This window comes from Eupeodes corollae, chromosome X (genome assembly GCF_945859685.1).
Source record: "Eupeodes corollae chromosome X, idEupCoro1.1, whole genome shotgun sequence".
Taxonomy (NCBI): Eukaryota; Metazoa; Arthropoda; class Insecta; order Diptera; family Syrphidae; genus Eupeodes; species Eupeodes corollae.
This window is the reverse complement of record NC_079150.1, coordinates 5,222,877-5,239,332: the sequence shown is the minus strand read 5'-3', so window position 1 is coordinate 5,239,332 and position 16,456 is coordinate 5,222,877. Positions and strand designations below refer to the sequence as shown.

At 33.6% G+C, this 16,456-nt stretch overlaps 1 protein-coding gene across 8 annotated transcripts in view; it reads left to right on the top strand.

Annotated features, from left to right (window-relative positions):
- The window catches only part of LOC129953299 (plexin-A4), a 56,321-nt gene that overhangs the window by 24,391 nt on the left and 15,474 nt on the right, over positions 1 to 16,456 (top strand). For 6 of the 8 annotated variants that reach the window (XR_008782480.1, XM_056066355.1, XM_056066357.1 and 3 more), the window contains 12 exons: positions 3,791 to 3,874; positions 8,994 to 10,270; positions 10,333 to 10,875; positions 10,951 to 11,113; positions 11,190 to 11,398; positions 11,483 to 11,813; positions 11,887 to 12,168; positions 13,166 to 15,208; positions 15,266 to 15,461; positions 15,516 to 15,902; positions 15,984 to 16,114; positions 16,310 to 16,455. Coding sequence is in view for 7 of the 8 variants with exons in the window: in XM_056066355.1 (XP_055922330.1) it covers positions 9,011 to 10,270; positions 10,333 to 10,875; positions 10,951 to 11,113; positions 11,190 to 11,398; positions 11,483 to 11,813; positions 11,887 to 12,168; positions 13,166 to 15,208; positions 15,266 to 15,461; positions 15,516 to 15,902; positions 15,984 to 16,114; positions 16,310 to 16,455 (5,691 nt within the window). In the remaining variant the exon portion in view is untranslated. The remainder of the gene's footprint in view (positions 1 to 3,790; positions 3,875 to 8,993; positions 10,271 to 10,332; positions 10,876 to 10,950; positions 11,114 to 11,189; positions 11,399 to 11,482; positions 11,814 to 11,886; positions 12,169 to 13,165; positions 15,209 to 15,265; positions 15,462 to 15,515; positions 15,903 to 15,983; positions 16,115 to 16,309; position 16,456) is intronic. The other 2 variants (XM_056066358.1, XM_056066354.1) reach the window with 1 other exon arrangement.

Sequence of the window (16,456 nt, the reverse complement as noted above, 5' to 3'; positions counted from 1 at the left end):
TTATTTTTTGATTTTGTACTGTGATAAAGTTATAGACAAGTCGAGAAGACAAATTTAATGTCAGCGTTTTAAATTAACCTATTGATAGAACTTATGATAAATTAAAATTCATATACAATTATAGCGCTCAAAGGTCCTTTAGCCACGATTGAAAATCGCAATAAATATTCCAATCTCAGTTAAAATGTAATTTAATCTCAACTCTGGAAAATTCACAGCCTACGCCTCATGCCTTATCAATGTGTCAGAACCCAAAATCATTAATTATTGAAAACCAAATATATTCTTCATCTTCCAAAATCTATAAGCCAAAGAAATTCTTAAAATTAAAACTGCTCATACATTTTCTATGACCGATGCAAATAAATATATTAAGAGAAAAGTCCAATCCCCCTTTTCTCCACACCATACTTTTAAGCTGCACAAAGCACATCTATGCATATCCTTCTACCCACCCCCTAACACTTCTTATATTTTAAAGTAAGGCGTCTCAACCGTTTGAGACTATAATATGCTGCATGCCGCCAGAAGTTGTTTGCGAGCCATACGTTAAACACTTATTTTAAACAAATTACGGAAGCTGGACTTCAACATTCATTACACACAATAGTATAAATTAAATCTGAAAATAAATCGAAAACAAGATTAAATATTATGCTAATTCGCAAAGAACTAAACAATTAAACTTTCTCAGGTTCAAACTAGGCCACTCAAATATCATCTCCAAACGCACATTCACTGATCTGCAATAGTTTTATTTATCAGCACAATATATTCACCCATTTATTTTTTGGTTCCCAAATAAAACCTTATCTAAAAAAATAAATATTTTAATATTAATTGATAATTTCTCTCATCTTTCTAGTAGAAAAACCGGGCAACTAATCAATTTCAGAACAAATATAACTTGTACGTTATTTACTTTTATAAAATTAATAATAATACAAAACATTTGAGTTCTTTTCTACAAAAACCTTAAACAATTATTTTACAACAAGGACATTTATTACATTAGAACCTTTTCGTTCACTCTTGTTTTTTTTTTGTACGGTTAAATTGTGTAAGGAGGGAATGCAATGGGCTATTTCACTAGAGCACAGTCCGTTAAAATATCGTCGATGTTCGAGTGACGTAAACTAGTTGATGATGTTAATGTCACCAATCATTTTAAAAGCTCTTCTTTGAATACTGTCTAAGAGGCTTAAATAAGTTACTGGAGCACCAGCCCAGAGATGAGAGTTATATTCAAGTTTCGGCCGTATATAGGTTTTGTAGATTGTAGCCAGATCAGACGGAGAGACAAATTTCTTGCAACGTCTCAAAAAACCTAGACATCTTACGGCATTTTTTGGCAACATCGCGTATGTGATCGCTCCATAAAAGGTGGTTGCTGATGCACATTTTGAGGATGTCAAGATTTGCCGTTCGCAAGTGCCACTCATAGATAGTGGCCAAGAGGGTTTATCTTGCTTTAACGATGCAAGACAGCATTGCGATTTCGAAGCATTAAATTCCACACAGGATTTTTTATTCCCTGTACAACGCTGTGTAGGTCGGAATTTAATGAGCTAATCATATTTTGCCGTTGCAGTTCCACATCCGAAGAGGAGGGTTGTGAGTCTGGAAACGAATATGAAAAGCTAAGAGTGCTATCGTCAGCGAAACAATGTATTAGATTAGAAGTGGCAGACATTAGATCATTTAAAAAAATGAGGAAGAGTGTCGGAGACAAAACGGAGCCCTGGGGCACACCAGCGTTCATTTTATGAGTTTCAGACTTGAATCCGTCCAGAACAACTTGTATTAAACGGTTCGGAAGAAAATTTCTAATCCAACGAAGAAGAGATTCGTCGATACCGAAAGCACGCATTTTCGATAAGAGAGCAAGATGCCAGACTTTATCAAATGCCTTTGAAATATCAAGTGCAATAATCTAACTTTCTCCACAACGATGTTAAGATCTGTTCCACTGTTCGGTGAGATAAACCATGAGATCACCAATGGACCTATTGCTACTAAAGCCGTATTGCCGGTCATTAAGAAGCTTCCGTTCCTCAAGATATTTCTTAAGCTGATAATAAATCAGCGTTTCCATGACTTTAGAAGAAAAAGACGTTAGTGCTATCGGTCAATAATTTGTGGGAGAAGATGATTCGTCTTTTTTTGGAATTGGCTAAACAAATGCAGTTTTCCAACTACTCGGAACGAGTACTTTTAGAACTTATTAATGTTCAATTTGGTTTAAGTTCTGGCATTTTAAAATTCATTTCTGATGACTATCGCGAAATACGTTGATTTCGCTGGTCGGAAAAATTAATTTTTAATTTATGTTCTCCCAAATTAAACTATGCTTTATTTAAGGATTTAGTTGACGACAGTTCGTTATTTAAAATTTTAACCAAACATAATTTATTTAAACCGTTTATATAACGACCATACATCAATAACATGGCCGGCAATATTGATATACAATTATATTTTGAAACAACGTGATTATAAAGAAAATTTCATGTTATCATTTACTGATTCAATGGATAGAAAATAAATTAATACAATTATTTCGAGAAATAAGGACAACATGGCCTTAATTTTATCATACACCACACCACGTACTAAATTCAAATCCTTCAGTGCTCAAGCAGGGTGGTTCCAGCAAACCAATTTTGTCTGCACTTTGCTTAGATGTAATAAGAACAACTTCTAAAAATTGAGCTTAATTTTACTTGACCATATATGTATATAATGCCAAATAAACTTTCCACTTTGTTGTCAAGAACTATGCTGTGATTTACTTTTGCCTCCAAAAACATATTTTGTTTTCAAAAGAGCAGTTGATCTTACATCAAATGAGATGGTATTTTAATTCAATTCTCTTTGCAATGTGAAATAAATTCAAATTTTTTTTATTCAGCTTTTATTCTTAATTGGGTTACGACGTTTTTTCACATTGACAAATTGAAATAATAAATGTAGTTATATCACTTTTTTAAATTGTGAATTTTGAAATTGGCTAGTCCAAAAAGGTCTCCGTACAGCAGCTATCTTTTTGTTTATTCTGAGATAAGTGTTTACTATAACAATATATTAAAAAAAAAAGAATTTTGAAATTCACAATCACAAATTTTTAAAATTTGGTGAAAAGGTGAAAGTGGAAACTAAATTTTTTTCAATGTTACCACCTTAAAAAATAAATAAATAAATTCGGTGGCTCAACAGTCCGTTGAGAACTAGGGCCTAATTGACTTACAACTCTCAACCATTCCTGTGTGCGAGTACTGTTATCAGGGATGGAGTTGACCTACGGGTTTAAGCCGAATCCGAACGGCTAATTTCAGAAAGCACTTATCATGACAAGAATAACTCTTGGAGAATTTGTCAATTCCTCGCAAGAGGCAGTACCCGTGAAAATAACTTTTAGATGTCATAGGCATGGATCGAACCCAAATCCTCTGGCATGACAGTCCAACGCGCTAACCATCATGCCACGGGTACTACCACTTTGGTCTCTTCATTTATTCCTAATACTTTTTTTTTCAAAAAAACACAAAATTTAGGCTGCTTTACGGAGACTTTTTGGACTAAGTGTAATTGGTGAAATTAATATTTTATATTACTCTTTACAAAACATATTTGAAAATTAATTTTCTTCATAATATTTTTTCGGGAATTTTGAGTATTCCTTTTGTTTGGAGTTATAAGCGTAGTAACTTATGCAACTTTTCTTTATATAATAAGAATATAGAAGATATCTTTTGTGCTGACCTTTTGTTTTTTATTGATTTATTTTCAGATCCTGAAATAGATAAAAAATAATAATATAAAACGTGTCACCAACAACGAATCCAGCGCTGACAAAATTCGGCATTTTATATAGGTCTGTTATAAAATAATATATCAACATATTTCCATTATTATTTTGTAAGCCACTTTAACTACAAAAAATAAAAAGAGGCTGGGATGCGACCCAGGGCGATAACTTTCCATCCCGTCTGTCAATTTGTCGTCCTTAAAACTTTACCAAAATATTCATAACAATCATAAGTGTGAGATAAATTATTTGAAGTCAATTTCTGTTTTCGTTCTCCTAATAATTGAGTCGAAAACCATTTCTCATCATTTTTGGTAGGTACAAAAAAGATTGTCAATTGACTTTTCTAAAATATAGATAAAAAATCCATAAAATATTTCCCCATTATTGATTTTTCCCGGAAAATAAAACAGAATCTCTTAAAATAAATCAGAAATAGTTAATCTAAAGGAAAAGGGGGAAGCTGACATATTTCTGAAACACACAAAATCCCGATAATTCCAAATCCCGAAAATCTTAAATTTTGAAAATCTAGAATTCTTAAATCCCGAAAATCCAAAATCTCGAAAATGAAACAATTTTGATTTGGAAGCATTCCAGATCAAAACAACGAAAAACGAGTTTATGTAAAAAACAAATTACATACCTTATAAAAATTCTTATTTTTTGACATCCCTTTTTTGGGATATCGAAATTTTGGCTCTTCTGGAATTTGGAATTACGGGATTTTGGCTTTTCGAGAATTTGAATTTCCGGGATTTTGCCTTTTCTTGAATTTAGATTTTCGCTTTTGGATTTCGGGATTCTGTCCCCAACCCAAATGTATAATTTTTAGAGAAATTGTTTAAATGCAATATTATTATGAAATATTACAAATGTGACACTTTTTGTAAGCCCTGTTTATTTTGCAAAACAATTTTTTAAATTTATCGATTGAATTAATCTGAGTTGTGCTTCTGAATGACTGATTATTTTCGCTGCATTTGATGTATTATATTGCTGATGCCGATGTCTTTAAAACCTACACGGAAACTGGACTCTGATGCGTAACGCACTTCGGCCTCGTAAATATGCGTAATCTCCGGATGACATCTTAGTGTTTGTATAATGTCCATCCTGAAAGGAATACAGACAAAATTGCTCTCGTGGACTGAGACTTTTGTTTAACAAGGTTTTTAATAATAATGATTGTACCACGTTTACGTGCAGTAAATTGCTAAATTCGATAAAATTCCTATTGGTGCTTCAAATGTTTACCGTCTCTCGTTTTAATCATACTTACCTTACATAATCCGTTTCCGATGCAAAATAAAACCCCCTTAATTTTAATTCTAGCTCAATTTCAAAGAAATAAAGGAGTCCATACTCACAGCAATCAGGTTACCGAGGATAGAATCTTACATATTCACTAGCAGTAATTAATAGAAACAGGCTAGATAGGTCATGATAATAATTTTGAAGGGATAAAATCCTGCAAATCAACATACTCGTAAATTTGTTTAAAAAAAATATATAAAATTACTTTGACTCTATTTCAGTAAAAGCAAGAACACCAATAACGAGAATCAACTACCTGATTTATAAAAAAAGTATTTTAGTTTAATGTATATAAAGAAGAAAGTATTTACATATAAAGAACATACAATTTTTGCCTTTTTCCATTGGAATTTTTTGACGTGTGTAACTATATTTTACGTATTAGGATTGGGTAGTCTTTAAAATTTGTATTTTTTAAATAACGCTTAGCCTCAGGAATTGCTCACGGAAAAACACAGTAACAGTTCTTTGTTTTTTATTTTCTATATATTCGCATCATGTTACATAGTCTTCCTCCTTCTTGGTTCTCAACAGAATATCCTTCCGGTGGGCCAGTGGGTGTATATTGTGTCAGCGAACCGACATACAGCCCAAAAGTATACCATTTCTTCATTTTCTTTACTGTGCATCGGAGTTCCTATTGTTTTAGACATGTATGTTGAAGCCACCAGTCGTATTACTAAGGTAAACAGGTTAGTGCGATTAGATAGCGATGGAGGTTAGATTTTTGTCGAGAAGTGTATATCGATCCGAAATGGGATGCATCCCTGCGCTGCAACCCAATAGTGGGTGATGTAGCTGATAAAGGAGATGATGTGTTAGGAAAAATGATTCTAAAGCCATGACGACGATGTTTTAAAAAAACCATAAATTGTCTGATAATGTAAAATATTAAGTAATTTCTTTCACATGACGTATTAACTTAAAGATTTTCTCTTTAAAAAAAAAAATTATATAAAAAGCTGTATATTTGTTCTGTTTTCTTTTGTATACATTTTTGGATATTCGTTCAAAGAGTCACAAAAAATCTTATGTGAGCATATAATAATATTAGATTTTAATTTAAATAAGGACCGTTAGGACTTTTGTTATCCCTTCAAGCAACACATTACAAAATATTCTAATATGAAAACAGAAATTTTATTAATATTTTGTTGTTAAAGCTTTAATTCTTTTCATAAAGCTACCCTACCATTTTTGTTTTGATCTTCAAAAAATAAAAATGTTCTAAAATGTTGGTAATTTTTCGCCAAAAAATAGTATCTACTAATTTATAGCTCAAACTCTGAAGTATTTCTCACTAATTTGCCCTGAAGAAAAAAAAATAACTGAAAGAATTAAAATGGTTCTGTATTTTTGTAAAGAAATAATTTGATAATCATATCTTCAAGAATAGAATTAAACACCTAGATACATGTTTTGAAAATCGTGGAGTACCATCAATTGGTTTAAGATTTTCTTGTCTTTGGCCCTATAGTTGCTTTTAAGTTCACCTTAAACATATTCCATTATTTTACAATGAAATAAATTTGATGGGCCTTTCTTTCAGCCCTATCATGAATTCCATCGTAATCGGAAATTTTTACGAATCCCGAAAAACTGTATCATGAAATCCGTTCGTAATGCAAAATTGTATGAGATTTTTCACTACGAACGGATTTCATGGTACAGTTTTTCGGGATTCGTAAAAATTTCCGATTACGATGGAATTCATGATAAGGCTGATTATGGAGATTATATTCTTTCAACAACTTTAATGAGTGCTTTGGATCATTATCATGCGAGAATCCTCATTAATTGGCATGTCCCCTTCGACGACTCCGCATTAAGTCTACAACACGTGTTTTTCATTGAATTCAAACAAATTGGCCTAGCTTTAAATAGTGAGCAAAACTAGCAAAAAATCATCTCCTTCTCCGTGTATTGGGAATTGAAATTAAAGTTCCTTCCAAACATCTGACAAGAATTGTTCTAAAAAAAACTCTAAATTCGAAGAATTTTCACTAGATTTTTCAGCGTTTCTATTATTTTTTTCATCAGTGTATATTGGGAGTGGGTAGATTATTTGTATTACCTTATATTTTATACAATGTTGAAGACTTTTGCAGAGAGAAAAGAACTCCCTCTGTGATTCAATGTGTGTTTTTTTTTTTTAGCAAAATAGTACAATAGAGTGCAGAACAAATTTGATTAAACCAAAACAAATTAAACCAATAATAATCCCAAGTATTTCTATATAATATTGAAATAAAAAATAAATAGTTTTGTTAACGTAAAGGACGCATTAATACACTTATTGTGAATGAAAACCCTTTAAGAAGTCTGATTTCATACAATTGATTAAATGCAATTATCCAAACACATTGGCTTGCAACAGGTTGTACATTTTAGAAATCCAATAATTTTAAACGAACACTGCATTTAAAATATAGCCTTTTTTATTTGTATAAAATGGCAAATATGTAGACCTTTTTTGTAGTGCTCTTAATACCTTTAAAGCTTGAAAACTTTCTTAAACATCAATTCCTGTAGTTAATCTCAAAAAATATTTTGTTTCCATTTTCACATATCATTAATTTTTATATTTTGTATTTTCCTTATATTTTTACAACAACCTTCAAAATTTAGGTAAGTTACTTAAATTAATGATTATATTTATGATCGTTTTTGTTTTCTTTTAATAATCACAAATTAAATGATTGTATTTCTTTAAAGTTGTATTTCTGTTTTCGTCTATTAATTAGGTATGTTGTCTCGTTCATAATTCTTAATAAATAGAAAAATATAAAAAAATACAAACATCACAATTTTTAAAATTTGATAAAAAAGTGAAGGTGGAAAATATTTTTTTTTCAATGTTACCACTTTGATTTTTACATTAATTCGTAGTTTTTTTTAAAAAAAAACACTGTAATTAGGCTGTTGTACGGAGACTTTTTGGACTTAGCGTATATTGTTTAAATAAAGTTCGTTGCTCTAGAAAGTGAAATAGGCTGCGCCAAGAACATTAAAAAAACTCATCGTCATTCACTATAATCTTAAAGTGAATTACAGGAATAAAACAGATGAATATTGATATTAAATTTGGATTATTTTTTTATTGAGTTTCAAAATCTTTGTTTCACTCGTATTTTATTTTAGATCTAACGTTAGTAAATGAAACAAATCAGGCGTGTTGTTTACCCGATTAACTACACGTAGTTTACCGAGTACCTTACATGACATAAACTACTGTGCCTTCTCTGGTTACAGGTGATCTCATGGTTCATATCACTAAATAGTGGATCAAATCTTTACATCGTTTTGGTGACGGTACTTCATATTTCAAAGGCATTTAATGAAGTCGGCATCTCTCTCTTATTGAAAATGTGTGCTTTTGATATCGACAAATCCTTTCCTTATTGGATTAGAAATTTCGACCGTAAAATATAAGTTTTTTTTGATTGCAGTCAAGTCTGAAACCCAAAAAAAAAAGCTGGTGTGCCCTAGGGCTCCGTTTAGTCCCCGACCCCCTTTCTCATTTTAGTAAATGAACTCCTGTCTCTTACTTCGTTAATTGTTTCGCTGAAGATAGAAATTTAAGGTTTTCATATTCGATTCCAGACCCACATCAATCCTCTTTGGATGTGGAATTGCAACGACAAAATGTGATAAGTTCATTAAATTCCAACCTAAACAGAATTGTAAAATAGGGAATACGAAACTTTTGTGGAATTTAAAGCTTGGAAACCCCAATGCGAGATATACCCCGAGATATAAAAAAGTGTATCCAAGACTTATTTTATTTTACCTTTTTGTAAATAACAAAAATATATGTGAAAATTAATTTTTATTAAAATTCATTTTGTATCTTATTTTTTCTTTTCAGTACTTATGTTCTGAAACATGAGGCTTTTAATCAGCGCTTTGTTGCTGGCAACACTATATCATAATGTAACAGCCAACGGCAGTGCTAGTAGTATTAACACCGGTAGCAGCAGTAACAGTGGCGTAAGCAATAGCGGCGGCCCAAGTAGCACCAGTAGTATAAGTAGTAGTATTAATAGTGGTAGTAGCAGTGGTGGTGGAAACCAATCATCATCCTCGAAAATTAACAATTATAGCAGTATAATAACTCGACAAGTACAATTTGACACAACTCTGAATCATCTGGTTGTGGACACAATAACCGGGCGTGTTTATGTTGGTGGCATAAATCGTCTATTTCAACTCTCGCCGGAATTGGAACTACACGAATCCGTAACAACCGGACCTCAAAATGATTCAGTCGAATGTACTGTTCTCGACTGTCCGGCGCATGCTGTCCGGCAGCCTACGGACAACGTGAACAAAGTGTTGCTCATCGATAGAGCAACATCTCGATTAATATCTTGTGGTTCATTGTTTCAAGGCATTTGTACGGTGCGTAACTTGCAAAATGTCAGCATTATCGAACACCAAGTATCAGACGCCGTCGTTGCCAACGATGCTAATTCCTCGACGGTGGCATTTATAGCCCCAGGTCCACCACAGCCGCCAGTTACAAATGTAATGTACGTTGGTGTAACATACACCAACAACTCACCATATCGTAGTGAAATCCCTGCTGTGGCATCACGTAGCCTTGAAAATCAAAAACTATTCCAAATTGCGTCCTCTGCTGTAACGACAGGAACACGCATATTCATTAATTCATATGCCCGCGAGTCATATCTAGTAAATTATGTTTACGGTTTTAGTTCGGAGAAATTCTCGTATTTTCTCACAACACAGCTCAAGCACAACCACCACTCCACGCCCAAGGAGTACATTACCAAATTGGTGCGCATCTGTCAAGAGGACTCCAACTATTATTCGTACACAGAAATTCCTGTAGATTGTATTGATGCCCAAGGTGGCACCAAATACAATCTCGTTCAAGCTGGTTTCTTGGGCAAGCCCGGCTCAGATCTCGCCTCAATTTTAGCCATAACCGAACAAGATGATGTGTTGTATGCGGTCTTCTCGGAGGGTAAAGGCAACGTGTCTACCGATAATTCAGCGCTATGTATATATTCGCTGAAATCAATTCGAAGAAAATTCATGCAAAACATCAAATCTTGCTTCAATGGAAATGGAGCCCGCGGGCTTGATTTTATATCACCGAATATGGATTGTGTTTCAACTGTAAGTTGTTAAAACCTATTTGCACTTCAACTATTTATTCTATTTTTATTTTTTTTTTTCAGAAATTGCAAACTATTGGCGAGGACTTCTGTGGTCTTGACGTAAATTCGCCATTAGGTGGTGAACATCCCATAGCTGCTGTACCAGTTGCAATATTCAATAAGCGTCTAACAGCTGTTGCTGCAACTCGTACCAGTGGCTATACGGTTGTTTTCATCGGTACAGCTGATGGTTATCTGAAGAAGATAGTTGTTGAATCGGCCAGTTCGGCCATCGAATATGCTAACATTCCTATAAATATTGGATCGCCAATAAATAGTGATATGCATTTTGACAATCAAAAACTCCACATTTACGTGATGTCAAAACATGGAGTCTCCAAAGTGAAAGTCTACGATTGTTCCGATTATTTGACGTGCGGTCAATGTTTAGGTGCACGTGACCCATATTGCGGATGGTGTTCGTTGGAAAATAAATGCAGTCCACGGTCAACGTGTGAAGATGACGCCAATGATCCATTGTACTGGGTTAGCTATAAGACTGGAAAATGTACAACAATAACAAGTGTTGTGCCACATCAATTACAACGAACTACAGCTAGAACGGTAAGTAATGGAGGGGATAGTTTTTTATCCGACAGCAGCGTAGTGCCAAATGACACATTTTTGGGTGTGTTTCAGTTGGAACTGATAATCGATCACCTACCTCAGCTAAAGGAAAATCTAGTATGTGCCTTCACAACCGAAGAGAAGGCTTTATTTACAAATGCTACCAAAAAACGAAATGGAGTCAATTGTACAACACCACGAACTGATATGCTACCACAAATCGAACAAGGACGACGTAAGTTTAAAAATATTTACTATAATTTTAAAATGATTTTCCTAATATTCGTTTTTTGTCATCTTTTATTTTGCAGACCATTTCACAGCTAAACTATCGGTTCGAACGAAAAATGGTCCTGATTTGGTTTCAACCGATTTTACATTTTTCGATTGTAGCACACATTCTTCGTGTACCAGATGTGTATCGTCAGAATTTCCATGTGACTGGTGTGTTGAAGCCCATCGTTGTACCCACGATACGGCGGAGAATTGTCGCAATGACATTCTTGTTACTGGAGTCAGTGTAAGTTTCATTATTGTCGTCGTCTTCTCCTTCCATAAACTTGGGAAAATCAATCTTTGCTGATCATGTTTTCTCTATTTTCAGCGTATTGGGCCAAGTTATAGATCTGGACCTGGTTTTTGTCCAACCATCAATGCCACAGGCGATGGCAGTGAAGTACTTGTTGCTGCAGGCACAAGCAAATCCATCAAAGTCAAGGTGCACATTATTGGACAATTTATTGTCCAAACCCGTTTTGTTTGTCAATTTAATATTGAAGGGCGTGTGACATCATTGAATGCCCAACTTTTGGGTGATACAATTTATTGTGATAATATGGAATTTCAATATTCTTCAAGATCACCAAATCTTACGGCTACATTTGCTGTTATTTGGGGTGGATCAAAACCACTGGACAACCCTCATGATATACATGGTATTTGTGTTTTTTATTTTATATTTCTTTAGAGTTCCTATTTATACTGACAAAATAATTTTTTTTCACGCAGTTGTGATTTATCGCTGTCGTGATATGGCCGATAGTTGTGGTATATGTTTGGCTTTGGCTGAAAAGTACAATTGCGGTTGGTGTTCATCAACAAATTCATGTGAGGTCGAAGAGCAATGTAATAAAAATAATGAAGGAAAAACTGATTGGCTAAATCGCATGGAGACATGTCCTAATCCAGAAATTCAGTCGTTCTCACCGAAAACTGGTCCTTGGGAAGGCGGAACCAATATAACAATACAAGGCATCAATTTAGGAAAGAATTTTACTGACATCTACTCAGGTGAGACAAAAAAAAAACTAAACTAAGAACAAATCCAAAAGTAAAATAACTTTCGATTAAACTCGTATGTTTTATGTTTGGTATTTTGTGTAGACATATTTTTGGTTGATTTCCAACGATATATTTTTGCATTATAAAATATAATCTACCGAAACTATTGCTATTGTAGTTAGTACATTTTATTGATTTTGTATGTATTGTATTTTCCAGATTTATAATAGCACATATGCATACATTTTCGTTTGTTTTATTTTTGTTTCTTCATATTATAGATTTTATCAAAACTTAAGCTAAGAATTGTGTTTTTTCTTGCTTTATGATTAATAATTTTATGAGCACATTTTGTTACCGTTTAAGAATTGGAAGAAATGATTACAAGTTTTAAATCTCTTGTTGAAATGCGCAGAGAGAAAATTAGAAATCAGATTTTTAAGGTTCCTTAACTCAGTGTAAAAATCTGAAGAAACTTACATTTATCTTCGTTATTGTATTTCCTACGGAATATTTAAACATACAAGATATTAAATACGGTGTGCTTACTTTGAGCTTGACGCTCGGGAAATGTGTATTATCTGAAATTTAATTAATTGTATGATACTTGGTTTATTAGCGCAGAAGCTTGTAAGCAACTATTGCTTGATTGATGCAGCAATGGAAGAAATCTGCAATTGTAGATTTGATCAGAACTGCTGAAGAAATATATTTTTCATTTTATCTATTTTAAAATGTTTAATAAATATGTAAGAAAGAAATTAAAGCAAAATATTTATGTCAGTGCTATCAAATAAAATAGGTAATAAATCTGACAAGCTTTTTATGTAATAAAATGTGCTGTTACTTTTAATTACTTTGTACTGCTTTTATTATATAAATCTATTAGGGGGAAATAAGTTTGTATTCTTAAATTAAAATTATTCAATTTTATTTTCCTCCTTTGTTTTTTAATAAATTTTCAATACAGAAATACGAAAAAAAACTAAAATCAAATTTCTTCCAGGTGTTCGTATTGCCGGAATTAACTGCATGCCATTTCAACAATTCTATGTAGACACGAAACAAATTGTTTGCACTGTTGACAGTCCTGGAGTGCAGTTGTATCGAAATGGCCGTATAGTTGTACAAATTGGTGACTATCGTGGTGAATCGAAAACAGATTTTGAATTTGTGGATCCGAAAATAGATGATTTTAGTCCGAAATTCGGTCCCGTCTCAGGTGGCACCCAAATTATGATCTTCGGCAAGTATTTAAACGCTGGCAGTCGGATACAATCGTTCATTAATGATCACCTGCCTTGTGAGATATTAAGTACCAATGCTACTCAAGCTTTATGCCGAACAAGCTCATCCCCAGGAATTATTGAGGGTCGCTTAAAAATGCATTTTGACAATGGAATTCGTGAGTTTAATGACTACAATTTCAAATACGTAGAAGACCCGACAATTGAATCTGTAAGTTCAGGTCAGTCTGGTATAAAATCACCCAAAGGTATTCCAGCGGGTGGTATTAAAATAGCCGTAAGAGGAAGTCAATTCAATTACATCCAGAACCCGAATATGTATGTGTATTACAATCAGAAAATGTTTTTTAGCGAGTGTGAAGTTTTGTCGGAAAGTGATATGGTATGCAACTCACCAGTTATCAATACCGGATCAGTCGTACTCGATGCTGATAAACCTGAACAGCTAGAATACGGTTTTCTGATGGACAATGTTATCGGAGTACAAAATCTTTCAGCCAAACATAATAACAAATTCGAACTATATCCTAATCCTATATATGACCGTTTCGAAGATCAAGTTAAATACTATAAGAGTGAATACCTCACAATTAATGGAAAGAATCTGGATCGCGCTTGCAAGGAGAGTGATGTACTTGTAATGATTGGCAATGGAATTTGCAATATAACTTCACTCTCCCGACAGCAATTGACTTGCCGACCACCGTCGGAATCGGCAGATTCAAATGAAGGGCCTGAAGTTGTTGTAAAAATTGGCCAGTCATTGGAATATCGCATCGGGGTATTGAGCTATGCTTCGCCTAATATTATGCACGGTCTGGGAAAAAATGTGATGTTCGGCGTGATTGTCGGAGTGACAGCTTTGTTTCTTTTCTTCGTTTGTCTACTTGTGGCATACAAAAAGAAAACATCCGAATCGAATCGTGTATTACGAAATATGCAAGAACAAATGGACATTCTGGAGTTACGAGTTGCTGCAGAATGTAAAGAAGCCTTCGCTGAATTGCAAACCGAAATGACTGATTTAACTGGTGATCTAACATCAGGTGGTATTCCATTCCTGGATTATCGTACGTATGCTATGAAAATTCTGTTCCCCAATGACAAAGATCATAATGTGTTGCAATGGGAAAGGCCGGAGTTGCTACGTAAAGAAAAAGGTCTTCGTTTGTTCGGCCAATTGATAATGAATAAAACTTTCTTGTTGCTATTCATACGCACCCTTGAATCCAATCGTTATTTCTCGATGCGTGAGCGAGTGAATGTTGCTTCTCTCATCATGGTCACGTTACAATCGAAACTCGAATATTGCACTGATATATTAAAAACTCTTCTGGCCGAATTAATTGAAAAATGTATTGAAGGCAAAAGTCATCCAAAATTGTTGCTACGTCGCACAGAGAGTGTCGCCGAAAAGATGCTTTCAGCTTGGTTTACATTTTTGCTTTATAAATTTTTAAAAGAATGCGCCGGCGAGCCACTGTACATGCTATTTAGGGCTGTAAAAGGTCAGGTTGATAAGGGTCCTGTCGATGCTTGTACTCACGAAGCTCGTTATTCGTTAAGCGAAGAGAAACTTATTCGCCAATTGATCGAATTTCGACCTATGACAGTTTTTGCCAGCATCACGCAACAACCAATGTTTTGCACAAACATGGAAATGATGCCAACCAACACCGAAAATGTTCAAGTTAAAGTTCTCGACTGTGATACCATTGGTCAGGTTAAAGAGAAATGTTTGGATACAATCTATAGGAATATTCCATCCAGTCAACGACCAAGAAAGGATGATTTGGATTTAGGTATATATTTTCGTTACAAATAAAGAAAAGAATTAATTTAAATATTTTTTTTTTAAGAATGGAGAACAGGAGCATCAGGTCGTGTTATACTGTATGATGAAGACACAACATCCAAAATGGAAAACGAATGGAAGAAACTAAATACATTACAACACTATAATGTTCCCGATGGTGCCGGATTAAGCTTAGTGCCCAAACAAAGCTCGATCTATAATTTCTCAATACTCTCAGATAAAAATGAAAAATCTCATAAGTAAGTTTTAATTTGTATCTATCTAGAAATTGTCTTATTTATGTCATCCTACAGATACGAGACATTAAACTTATCTAAATACACTTCATCATCGCCAACATTTAGCCGAGCTGGCAGTCCATTAAATAACGATATACACGAAAATGGTTTGAAATATTGGCATTTAGTAAAACATCATGACAGTGATTTACAAAAGGAAGGCGAACGTGTAAATAAACTTGTATCAGAAATCTATTTAACACGATTACTCGCAACAAAAGGCACATTACAAAAATTTGTCGACGATTTATTCGAGACAATATTTAGTACAGCACACAGAGGTTCAGCGTTGCCTTTGGCTATAAAATATATGTTTGATTTTTTGGACGATCAAGCATTGTTGCATGGCATAACTGATCCAGAAGTTGTACATACATGGAAAAGCAATAGTTTGCCATTAAGGTATGTATTAATTTTAATATTACTCTGAATAAAAAAAAACATACAAGTACGTATAATTTTTCTTTCTTTTTTTCATTCAAGATTTTGGGTTAATTTAATAAAAAATCCAAACTTTGTTTTTGATATTCATAAGTCAAACATAGTTGATTCCTGCTTATCAGTTGTTGCTCAAACATTTATGGATTCATGTTCCACGTCAGATCATAGATTAGGTAAGAACATATGCAAATAACACACAGAAGAGAAGAGTGCTTTGTTTTTTTTTTAAATTAAAAACCTTGTCATTAATCATTAAATGTAAGAGTTTATAACACTTCGTCCTATTGTATTTGACCATTAATATGCTGCTAACAGGACTGTACTATGATATCAGTAAAATTAATATTTTTCTAACTTCATTGCTATAGGTAAAGATTCTCCTAGCTCAAAGCTACTTTATGCAAAAGATATACCTGAATATCGCAAATGGGTGGATCGATACTATCGTGATATTAGAGAAATGCCGGCTATATCAGATCAAGATATGAACGCAATGCTAGCAGAAGAATCTAGAG